Raw genomic sequence first — 12500 nt, 5'->3', positions numbered from 1 at the left:
GAGAGACTATACTAGAGATCTGCACTGGACTGAAATTTCAGTGTCGCTCCCGCCAGGTTTTATACCGCATCCGACCGCTCCTGCTGTATATTCAGCCTTTGTTCACCCGCTGACCGCCCCGCCCCATTTTCTACCTGACCCAACCGTTCCCGCTAAATTTAAATCTGGTTTCCAAAAAATCATGTTTAAATCAGGCACTACCAAAAGAGAGAGATAACAGATAAAAGTGTATTCTGTGCAAGGATTGTAGGCTAAATGTCAGCTTTGTTCACCTCTTTGTGATGAGGATACTCCGAAGTCAGATTTTTATTTGCACTCAAAATATTTGCCATCCACCGATTGTGTTTGATATATCATATCAGCATTATTTTTTACACATGTAGCAGGTACATATTGGGCCACGGAAGAATGTATAGCGATTAAATAGGCCTTTACATGCTCCCTCTGAGCCAAATAATGAGAAAAAAACAAATCTCCTACCACAGCTATGCTGATGACACTCAGATCTACCTAGCCTTACTGTCTAATGACTACAGCCCCATTGACACCCTCTGCCAATGCACTGATGAAATGAGCAATTGGATGTGCCAAAACTTTCTTCAGTTAAACAAAGAGAAAACTGAAATTATTGTGTTTGGAAACAAAGATGAGGTTCTCAAGGTGAATGCGTACCTTGGCACTAAAGGTCAAACGACAAAAAATAAGGTCAAGAATCTTGGTGTGACTCTGGAGTCAGATCTGAGTTTCAACAGTCATGTCAAAGCAGTCAGTAAATCAGCATACTATCATCTCAAAAACATAGCAAGAATCAGATGCTTTGTTTCTAGTGAAGATTTAGAAAAACTTGTTCATGCTTTTATCAGCAGCAGGGTGGATTACTGTAATGGACTCCTCACTGGTCTTCCTAAAAAGACAGTCAGACAGTTGCAGCTCATCCAGAACGCTGCAGCCAGAATTCTAACCAGAACCAGAAAATCAGAGCACATCACACCTGTCCTCAGGTCTTTACACTGGCTGCCAGTTACATTCAGAATAGATTTTAAAGTATTATTACTGGTCTATAAATCAATAAATGGCCTAGGACCTAAATACATTACAGATATGCTCACTGAATACAAACCTAACAGATCACTCAGATCATTAGGATCATATAAACTAAAAGTTCCAAGAGTTCAGTCAAAGCAGGGTGAATCGGCTTTTAGCCACTATGCCCCTCGCTGCTGGAATCAGCTTCCAGAAATGATCAGATGTGCTCCAACATTAGGCACTTTCAAATCAAGACTGAAAACACATCTGTTTAGCTGTGCCTTTACTGAATGAGCACTGTGCTGCGTCCGACAGATTGCACTATCATGTTTTTCTCTTCTTCTTCATTCTTTTATATCACATTTTACCTGTTTTTATGTTTTGTTTTGTTTTTACGCATTTTTATTATTTGTTTTTATTTTTATTTTACTTGTTTCTTTTATTCTTGTTTATGTAAAGCACTTTGAATTGCCATTCTGTATGAAATGTGCTATATAAATAAACTTGCCTTGCCTTGCCTCCCAAAAACACCCAGATGGATGTTATGACCCATTTCCACTGAGTGGTACGGTACGGTTTTTTGGCATCCTTTTGAAAGGGTACCCGCCCGCTCCCATTCAAATTACAAGCTCCCGACCGCTACTGCGTTTTATTCAGAAATGTATTCCCGTGCCGCAAGAAAATTGGTCAGGTCCTGCAGCTGACCTTTACTCCTATACTGCTCAGTGAATGCTGTGTGTCCGATGAGATGTTAAAGGGCCATGAAACCCCCTCGTTTCAGCAGGGTGTTTTCACACCTCTACTTTGAAAAAAGTCAGAAAAGTGGGCGTGTCCAGCTCTGTTTAGGGGGGAGTGTCGGAGGAAGAAAAGTGGGAGGGTGTGGGAGTGTCTAATTGGGCACGCGCAAGTTTCAGAGTCAAAATACAAACACAAACACACATGAGAAAGTGATGGTGTTTAACCTACATGGACCTCTGTAGTCGAATTATTTGCCAAATTATTAAATGGTGGACTTTAACTGCAGTTTGGCTCTTTCATTCAGGGAATTCATTCATGCCCCTCGCGACAAACGAGATATTTAATTCGAGGATCTGCTCTAAGCGTGTATTTTTCATGCAATGTTTGATACCGCACGGCGAATGAGAGAAAAAAACCCTCAGCATTTCCCGGAAACTTAGATGCACACGGCAGGTAGCGTCAGAAAGCCGCGTGTGTTATTCCGGTCACTAAATGCGGTGAAAATCCTACACAAGGTTAAAGTTTGGTTGAGGTGCTAACATGTTTACACTCAGTGCAATAGTTAACTTAGTTCGATACGAACAAACTGAATAAACAAAGAGCACTGGTCGCTCACTTACCAAATCTGTAGAGACAGAAAAATAACCAGCAACTAGAGCCGCGTCTTTATTAAGAGGAGATGAGCAGCGAATCCGGATCTCAGCGTTTGCAGATGAGAACAGCTCTCAGGTAAACAATAATCCTCCTTAGACACGTAAGTTATTTTTGCAGCGCATCGCATACACTGTTAATCCACACGTGACTCTGAGCTCTCACAGAGAGAAAATGAAAACGAAACTTAACTGTAGCAAACTATAAAAGCAACACTTCACGCTTGTTTTGCCAACACAACGTTCGTCTGACAATAATGAATATTAATGAAGTTGCACAATAGAGCGCGCTGATTGGTTTGAACCAAGCCTTACTCATGCATTAATGCAACACACTGTAAGACGTAATAAGACACACTCTGGCACAGACGTCCAGTCTGCACGCTGGAATACACGCTATTATGTCATGACCGTGACGCAGCTTCAAAAATTAGTTTCAAACCGGAAGTACGAATTTGCTTAAATAACGCAAAAACAACCAATTTACACTTTTTAGTGAAATATAGGTGTCCTAACAGTGTTTTTAGCAGTGTGGGACACATATACGACTGTCAACAGATCAAAAAATGTGTTTTGGTGTTTCGTGACCCTTTAAACCACGGTCCCGACTCTGTGGTCGTTAGAAATCCCAGGATGTCCTAAAAAAAAAAGTAGGGGTTTAACTAGGGCTTGGCGATTTGGCAAAAAAAAAAATCTAGGTTTTTTATAAAGTTTGACCGATTTACGATTTCGATTTTATTTTTATTTTTTTCATTATTATTTTTTATTGTGTAACTAGTCAACTTAAAACATTACAACAACATGACTGAAGTAACATTCTCTTTATAAGTAACTTGAAAAACCATCTGGTTAAGGAACATTGTATGTTTAATGGCCATGCCGTACATAAATTGGTCAACAAGGTGTAAATAAATGTAAAACAAATTCACGAGTTAAATAGCGTTGCTGAAGATTTGAATAAAATATACATGTGTAAATATTGCAGTTGCAGGAATACAGAGGTATTTTTTGCAAGTTTTGCTGAGTCTAGGAAAGATTGTTTGTCAGCTCGGCTTTGACTTTGTCTTCTGATTGAATGACAGGTTGTAATGCTGCTGCCATTTTCTTAAAAAGATACAGTGGAAGGACTGAACATGGAAACTGTAAAGCCTAATTTAACCCAATGTGTGAAGTTGTGGACGTATAGCAGGAGCAAATACAAGCACCAGATGTGTGTCTAATATGAAATAATATATTGAATCTATTTTTCTTTTTCCCCCTTTTAAATATCGATCATTTGATGCGCTTTGCTCCACTCTCTGTATTATGCTGCCTTATCTGTCTGGTTTTTAACTAGGTCCGCTAAATGACGTCATGGGGCGGGTACTTTCATTTTCACTGCTACAGCTGCTCACCTCTGCTCGTGTTCAAACCAAAAGATCAGCGCGGTTCGAACTAAGATCGGCGTGGTTTTTAACATGGCAGGTTTTTACGTTCTTCATACAAGTTGAGATCGAGTTTATGGACTTGATGAGGGAATATGTCTTGACAATCCACACAGACGTGACTTGTTACGAGAATAATGCAACAAGTAAAATCCTACATGACTTCACGCTATAACAGACAGTCAAGCAAGTCGCACACCAGAAGCGCCGCGACACAGCGCGCACATGACAGTTAAAACTATCACACACCAGACGCACACGTTTGCGTGATATTTAACATGAAACTAATCAGATGGCTCTCTGTGGTGCGGCTGAAATATGAACTGCGTCCTGAATTGTCCTGGTGCAATATGGCTGCCGTTTCGTCATCCAGGTGGATGCTGCACACTGGTCGTGGATGAGGAGATTCCCCCCCAAAAATGTATAAAGCACTTTGAGTGTCCAAAAAAACACTATATAAATGTTAGGAATTATTATTATTAATATTGTTATTATTAAGTGGCTCAAAATTAGCTTCAACTCAAAGAAGAAATTAATTTAGTTTGACTTAATAGACTTTGATAACTAAATCAAAATCTGAAATTAAAATGTTGCTTTTTACAATCTTGACTTTAATTTTTCTGTGATTTTGCGAAATGAATACAGTTTTAGAAGATGAGTTTAATTACTCTATTTGACAGTTTCATGGGGAGTCTAGCAGTATTCGGGTCATGGTTTCCGCTCCATTCATTCTTCCATGACGGGGCGCCACGCCAAAATTTATCTCGCCACGGCTACATTGCAGCTTCTCATTCAAAACATTTTATTTTTTAATAGCGGATTATAATCGCATCAAAACATATTAAAAGGTAAGTGGATTATAACAGTGCAAACTTTTCTGTAGCCGCAGTAGTGCTGTGCATCATTTGTTTAACCCTTTAAGGTGACGTGCTGACTGACTGACAGACAGAGACTAGCAAACACGGCGTATAACCGTTTCACTTCACTTCAGGACGCATTAATATCGCTCTGTGTGTCTATTAGAGACATTCCTAAACATTCCTAGCAAATCTAATAAATGTTGGAGACATACTCGTTACAAAAACGCACTAAATCACACTCGGCAGCTTTTATTTGAGAGCGCACAAGAAGATCTGCGCGCTCTTGAAACGGCTTATATTTGAGGTGGCGTGCAAGAAGGTTTGTGCACGAGCAGAGGAAATGCACAAGCAAAGAGATTCACATGCTCGTACATGTAGGCTATTACATAAATGGGATCTCAACTTCAACTACTGCGCTCACAGCATTATTCATTGAACTAACGCCACAGGTATTTGGTAGATCTGTTAAAAAAAAAAAAAAAAGGCCTGGCGCCACAGCTGGAAAAAATCCTAGAGGAAACACTGCAGGTACAGAAATTCAATAATCAAACTGCAAAAATAAATAGCTTTTCTTCCTTTGGTTTGCCTCATTTGTAGTCCAAATATCAAAAAAATCTTAGACCAAGTAAAAATATTGTTTAGTTTTCATCGTCAGAAGAAATAATCATACTTTCGCTTTGAAATGTAGATATTTGGCCAATTAACAAGCCAAAAATGCTAAAACAATGTTTTTTTTTTTTTTTTATCATATAAACTCAATATAAATTCATTGATTAAATACAATTCTGTAGCTCCTGCTCAACAATCATTCAGGCTGAACATTGCAAATATGATGTGACTACTGCGAATGCTAACATTGTGATACCGATACTAAAACCATATGTTGTGCAGCTCTAATGCTAAACGGGAATAAAATATCAAAAATGAAATGAAAAAATGAAACGGTTAGTGCAAAATGCAGCAGCTAGATTTTCAACTAAAAGCCCGAAATAGGCACACATCACTCCTATTCTGAGGTCTCTACATTGGCTACCGGTGACACAAAGAATCGAATTTAAAATCCTTCTCTTTGTGTATAAAGCCCTACATAATCTTGGCCCTCATTATTTATCCCAACTGATTGTTACCTACACTCCTCAAAGACACCTGCGTTCCACTGATCAGTTTTTATTAATAGTTCCAAAGGCCCACCTCAAAAGTAGGGGCGAACGTGCTTTTGCCATAGCAGGTCCTCACCTCTGGAACTCTCTACCTTTAGAGCTAAAATAGGCTTCGTCGCTGCCTATTTTTAAGTCCAAATTAAAGACGCATTTATTTACTAGGTCTTTTGAAGTATAAGTCCTTCACATTCAGAAGGGGGGGGGGGGGGGTCAAGACGGTCATGTTCTCTATCGTGTTTAGTGTTGGTCAACTGTGGTAGCATCTTTTAATTAGGAAAAATATTTTATTATTATTATTACTATTTTTTTTATTTTAATTTTTGCTCTTTTATTGATAATTTTTCTATGTTCCTTCCTATTATGTGCTTATTGCTGTTTTTACTGTTTGATGCTCATATCATGTGTTTATTTTCTCTCTGTAAAGCACTTTGTGCAGCCCTGTGGCAGTTGGAAGCGTGCTATATAAATAAATAGAAAATGAACTTGAATGAAATATCAAAATATGAAAACTGTTGATGTAACCACATGTATTTTCTGTGACATAAATTTGAACCACTTTATTGTCAAAAGTGCGATAAATTTACTTTGGTGTGTGTGTGTGTGTGTGTGTATGTGTTTGTCTCTTTATACAGTCGTTTCACTGTAAAACAGTCAGGAAGATGGCGTTCAGTCGCATGGACCCGAGCTGTACGGTGGGCTTTTATGCCAGAAGCAGAGCAGATTTCCACAGTCTGTGTTCAGACGTCAGTAAGGTGAGGGAAAACTAGCACTCCCTAAAACATTTCAGCCCTTTATCATTTAGCAAATTCCTCATCAGCAACACAGTTGATGTGAATATAGAGTTTCTCATGCTAGAAAATCTTTAAAACCACATTTTAAAAGCCATGATGACTACAGCCCCATTGACACCCTCTGCCAGTGTATCGATGAAATGAACAGTTGGATGTGCCAAAACGTTCATCAGTTAAACAAGAAACTGAAGTGATTGCATCTGGGAACAGAGATGAGGCTCTCAAGGTGAATGCGTACCTTGGCACTAAAGGTCAAACAACAAAAAGTAAGGTCAAGAGTCTTGGTGTGACTCGAGTCAGATCTGAGTTTCAATGGTCATTTCAGAGCATTCAGTAAATCAACATACTATCATCTCAAAACATCGCAAGAGTCAGATGCTTTGCTCCCCCAAAAGACAGGATTCTGACCAGAGCCAGAAAATCAGAGCACATCACACCTGTTCTCAGGTCTTTACACTGGCTCCTAGTTGCATTCAATCGATTTCATTCAGTTCATTCAAGTAAAGTCTTTCACCTCATCATCACTCCCCGTCACTACCGGTGTGCCCCAGGGTTCAGTTTTGGGTCCCCTGCTATTTATCATCTATCTACTTCCACTTGGATATATTTTCCGCAAACACCAAACACATTTTCATTGCTATGCAGATGACACCCAGCTCTAGCCATCAACCAAACCCAACCACAAACTCCCACCTTTATCCCTTACTAACTGCTTTGCAGACATCAAATCCTGATTCACCACAAACTTCCTAACTGAACTTCTACTTTTAGGTACACGATCCACTTTAAACAAATCACATAACTTTTCTATTCCCACAGATGATTCTGTCATTACAGATGTTATTTAATGTTCAAGTTCATTTATTCATAGAGCACATTTAAAAGCAGTCACAAGACTGACCAAAGTGCTGTACATAAGACAAGGTACAAATAAATGAAAAGACAGAATATAAAAACATAGAAATAAAGCACGAGAAACGTCTGTAAAAATGTACAAAATTAGCAGTAGAATAAACTATTATAATAATCTCAAAAAGAACTACACTGTTCCAGTTACTATGACCATTTATGTTAAGCTGCTTTGACACAATCTACGTTGTAAAAGCGCTATACAAATAAAGCTGAATTGAATTGAATTGAAAAAGCCAAGCTGGAAAGGTAGGTTTTAAGAAGTGATTTAAAACTGGATAATGATGGAGCCATTCTGATCTCAAGGGGCGAGGTGTTCCACAACCGAGGACCCGCCACAGAGAAAGCTCTGTCCCCTCTACTTTTCAGCCTAGATTGTGGAACTGACAGAAGATTCTGCTCACTCGACCTAAGAGATCTCACAGGAGTGTAAGGATGAAGCAGCTCTGAGAGATAGGATGGGGCTAGATTATGGAGGGATTTACAAACCAGTTAAAGCACTTTAAAATCAATTCTGAATTGCACAGGCAGCCAATGAAGACCTCTTAGAAGAGGGACAATGTGGTCATGTTTTCTACTCTTACAAATAAATCCAGTCGCAGCGTTTTGGACCAGCTGAAGGCGATAAACCTGGGAATTTGACATGCCACAGTGAAGTGCATTGCAGTAGTCTAACCGTGATGTAATGAATGCGTGGACAGCCATCTCTAGAGTGGTGGGATTTAAAAAGTGTTTAACTTTAGACAGCAGACGTAGTTGATAAAAAACTGGAGCCAATAACCGAACTGATTTGAATGGCGGAGTACACATGTTAATGTTAGGACACATGTTAATAATGTCACCCGGTCCGCTTATTTCCACCTTCGAAATATAAATCGTTTACGTCCTTCTCTCACACCTCATTCAACTGTCATTCTGTACAGATGCTGATCTGGGATCAGTTTATTGTATGGAGCGCGTCTGTCAGTCAGCGCTTGTACGTGCATTCACTGGTACAGAGGTAGCATATGAAAGGCGACGATCGACGCACCGTAATTTAAAGAAAGGGATAGAATGGTAAAATACAGGAGAATTTCGGCAAAAACGGGAGGGTTAACGTGAGTGCAGTGAACAGGAAGTGTTTGTGGAGAAACAGTTTTGCGAGAGAACGCAAAACATCTTTGCAAGGGAACGCAAAACTTTGCGAGAGAACGCAAAAACTTAGAAATATATATTGTCCTCCCACCCATTTTTTTTTTCTTTCATCCATTTTTTTTTTTTCACCCAGCCAATTTTTTTCTCCTCCACTACGTCCCTTCCGGGGTTCCGTACTTTTGTCATTTTTGTCATTTTCTTTTTTTGCTTTTATTCTTGCCATAATAAAAATATATTTGTAAAGCAACTCATGTTCTCTTGTGATTAATATTATAATAAACTTTAAATGGTAAAACTGGCAGAGATATGAACAAAAGCAAATGATTTGATAAAAATAAAAAAAATCTTGAATTGTTATAAAAATACTTATAATCATTAAAATAATGTATAAAAAACATATATTGAACTATATTATGATATGACGTAGTTCCGGAAACTTTCTACTTCTCTCTTTATCTGTCTGACTTTACTTTGGGTTTCTTTTGACCGCCCCCTGTCATTTTAAAGAATATCCCAACGGTGAACGCGGCGAGTATAAAAGCCTCTGTCATTTCACGAGATGCGCGCGTAGTCAGTGGAGGTGTGCGATGCGGCGCCAGGCGCAAGTATAATTCTAGCTTCACTGTTCCCTCTGTCGGCCTTGTCACCATGGGGAGCAGACCCTTCAGCCACTTTGCTCCTCAGCTTTGGTATTCACTTCCTCCTGATCTCCGTAATTTAGACTCTCTTTCACAATTTAAATCCAAACTCAAAACACATCTGTCTAGAACAGCTTATTCACTATAACCCGACTGCATTTCTAAAGTTTGTATTGTATTCAATTGACTTTTATTGTGTTTTTATTTGAACTGGTTGTTCTAGCTGTCCTGTACGGTGACCTTGAGTGTCATGAAAGGCGCCTTTAAATAAAATGCATTATTATTATTATTGTATTGTAGGACTTTCCAGTATGCGTCACTATTGTTTATAATATGTTCAGTATATTATTAGTGATGGATGTTATTATGTTTCAGAGTATTTGAAGAACAAACATAGGCATGTATATTTGCCATGTAAGTTTAAACGCGGGCACATTTATGTTGTATTTTCATATATGTCATTATTCTGATGGAGATGTGTATTACTGTTTCTAGCCGATAGGTTGTGTCTGTGTATAAATTAAGACGTAAGTTTCATTTTTCTTTTCTGTCAGTTAGTTATTGTTCAGGGCCGGTACGCTTGCCGGTTGATAACCTAGCTACTAGCTACTAACAACTGTTATTAAACAGGGAAGGACGTCGAAGTTTGACAGACAAGTGTACGGCTGTCTGCTTTGTGGATGAACATTGTGTATGTGTACGCAATAAACGTTCAGCAGTGGCTCGAGTTGTATCCATCGTACTTGCCCTGAAACCCTTCCAGTGGGGAGTTTATTGAGGTAAAATGAGACACCTGATAAAAAAAAACTGGACCACTATTATTAGGGGCCAAGCACTGTAGGTGCGGAGGCACCTATTGGTTTCGTTTCGTTAGCGTTCCTATTATTATTTTTCTTCCGCCGGATTTGAATGGCAGCCCATATAGGCGTATGCGGGAAAGTTGTATAATTTGGCACAATGATAGAGGACAGTCTTAACATTTAATCAGACCAAATATGAAGTCCCAAAATCAAACTCTCTAGCGCCATCACTTGTCCAAACGTTCACGTATGTTTATCATGATAACTTTTGAACCGAATGGGCTACAATCAAAATTCTTTTTTCTTCTGATTCCTTGGCTCAGTCCAATTCAAACGCACCATATGACCATATCACGCTATTTTAAATTTTTCGCAAAACCAATTTAATCGAACTTGTCCTAGGCCGTTTCTCCGATTTTTACCAAAATTGAAACACATGATCTACAGACCATGCCAACCAAAATTTATGGAATTCAAGTTGATTAGACTAACCGTTTTTGTTTAACTTGCGGAAATGGACTTGAGGCGATATCTCCATAACGCATTCACCGATTCACACCAAACTTAGTGTGTGTTATGACAATTAGGGTCTGAGGTTATATGCGGAGTTTCGGCGCACTGCCCCCTAGTGGTCCGGAGATACAAAAAACTTGCTTTTTTTGGCTGATAACGTCTCAACCTTTCGTCCGAAACTCATAAAACTCGTCTCATTACAACCAGCAGAGCATGTCAAGTCGAATGACATCTGATTTTCACAGGTCAGCCATTTTTGGCGTCACCCATTTTAATTTTTGGCCAAAAATTTTATTTTTTACCAACATATTCACATATCATTACAAAACATGGTATGCATCTGGCACAACGATAGAGGACAATCTTAACATTAATCAGACCAAACATGAAGTCTCAAAATCAAACTCTCTAGCGCCACCACTTGTCCAAACGTTCCCGTATGTTTATCATGATAACTTTTGAACCGAATGGGCTACAATTAAAATTCTTTTTTCCTCTGATTCCTTGGCTCAGTCCGATTCAAGGCACCCTATGACCCTATTCCGCCATGATTATTTTCCAGCTATTTTAAAATTTTGAAAAACTTATTTGATCGAATTCGTTCTGGGCCGTTTCTCCGATTTTCACCAAAATTTAATCACATGATCAACATACCATGCCAACCAAAAGTTATGGAATTCAAGTTGATAAGACTAACCATTTTCGTTTAACTTGCGATTAAATTTAACGTAGAACTTGCGAAAAAAGAACTTGAGGTGATATCTCATATCTGCAGAGTTTCAGCGCACTGCCCCCTAGTGGTCCGGAGATTCAAAAAACTTGCTATTTTGGTTTATAACATCTCAACCGTTTGTCCGAAACTCATGAAACTGGTCTCATTACATCCGGCAGAGCATGTCGAGTCGAATGATGTCTGATTTTCACAGGTCAGCCATTTCAGGCGTCGACCATTTTGATTTTTGGCCAAAAATGCTATATTTTACCAACACATTCACATATCATTACAAAACATGGTATGCATCTTCAACCCCATGCCCTGAAAGTACTCAAAAACTTCTGGAGCAGCGCCAACTTTTGGCCAAAAGTGCTTGGCCCCTTTATTGCTGCTTGCAGCTATATTTATTAATATTATTCTTAATAGATTTTAAACTATTATTACTGGTCTATAAAGCACTAAATGGCATAGGACCTGAATACATTACAGATATGCTCACTGAATCAGATCACTCAGATCTTTAGGATCATATAAGAAATTCCAAGAGTTCAAAGCCGGGTGAATCTGCTTTCAGCTACTAACAGCCCCTCGTCGCTGGACTCGCATCTGTTTAGCTGTGCCTTTACTGAATGAGGACTGTGACAGATCGCACTAATGTGTCTTTCCTTTCTTTTTCATTCTTTTCTAACCTGTTTTAACACTTTTTAATTATTTTTATCAATTGTTTTGATTTTTCTTACACTTGTTTCTTTTATTCCGGGTTATGCAACACACTTTCATTGACTTTTATGTATGAAATGTGCTGTAAAAATAAACTTGCCTTGCATAAATAAGATAAAGAAATTCCCTATTATGCAGTTTTGTATTCTGACTTTCTCCCTACTTTTCTCTTTAATAAACAGGCTCTGTCATCATCCGAGCAGAAATACCCCATCTTCACCTTCGTTGAGGGTCACAGCGAGGGACAAAGCGGCTCTACGTCAGACATGGACATCACACACACAAAAACCAAAGACAAACTGAGGCGAAATCAGAAGAGGAGCAGCACGGAGGAGTTTGTGCTTCTGTGACTCACCATGACTGTCTCCTGTTTGCTTCCTCCCATCTGAGTCATGTGACCAAGGACACCACAATCACATATT

General features: G+C 38.9%; 1 protein-coding gene across 11 annotated transcripts in view; it reads left to right on the top strand.

Moving 5' to 3' along the window:
• The window catches only part of atg4db (autophagy related 4D, cysteine peptidase b), a 47588-nt gene that overhangs the window by 28460 nt on the left and 6628 nt on the right, over positions 1–12500 (top strand). For all 11 annotated transcript variants that reach the window (XM_087241976.1, XM_087241967.1, XM_087241974.1 and 8 more), the window contains 2 exon segments: positions 6491–6610; positions 12261–12500. The exon segment at positions 12261–12500 is cut by the window's right edge. In XM_087241976.1, coding sequence (XP_087098102.1) covers positions 6491–6610; positions 12261–12428 — 288 coding nt within the window. In that variant the 3' untranslated portion in view covers positions 12429–12500.

The sequence above is a fragment of the Danio rerio genome, chromosome 3, assembly GCF_052040795.2.
Source record: "Danio rerio strain M-AB ecotype USA chromosome 3, GRCz13ab, whole genome shotgun sequence".
Taxonomy (NCBI): domain Eukaryota; kingdom Metazoa; phylum Chordata; class Actinopteri; order Cypriniformes; family Danionidae; genus Danio; species Danio rerio.
This window is presented reverse-complemented; position numbering and strand designations above follow the sequence as displayed.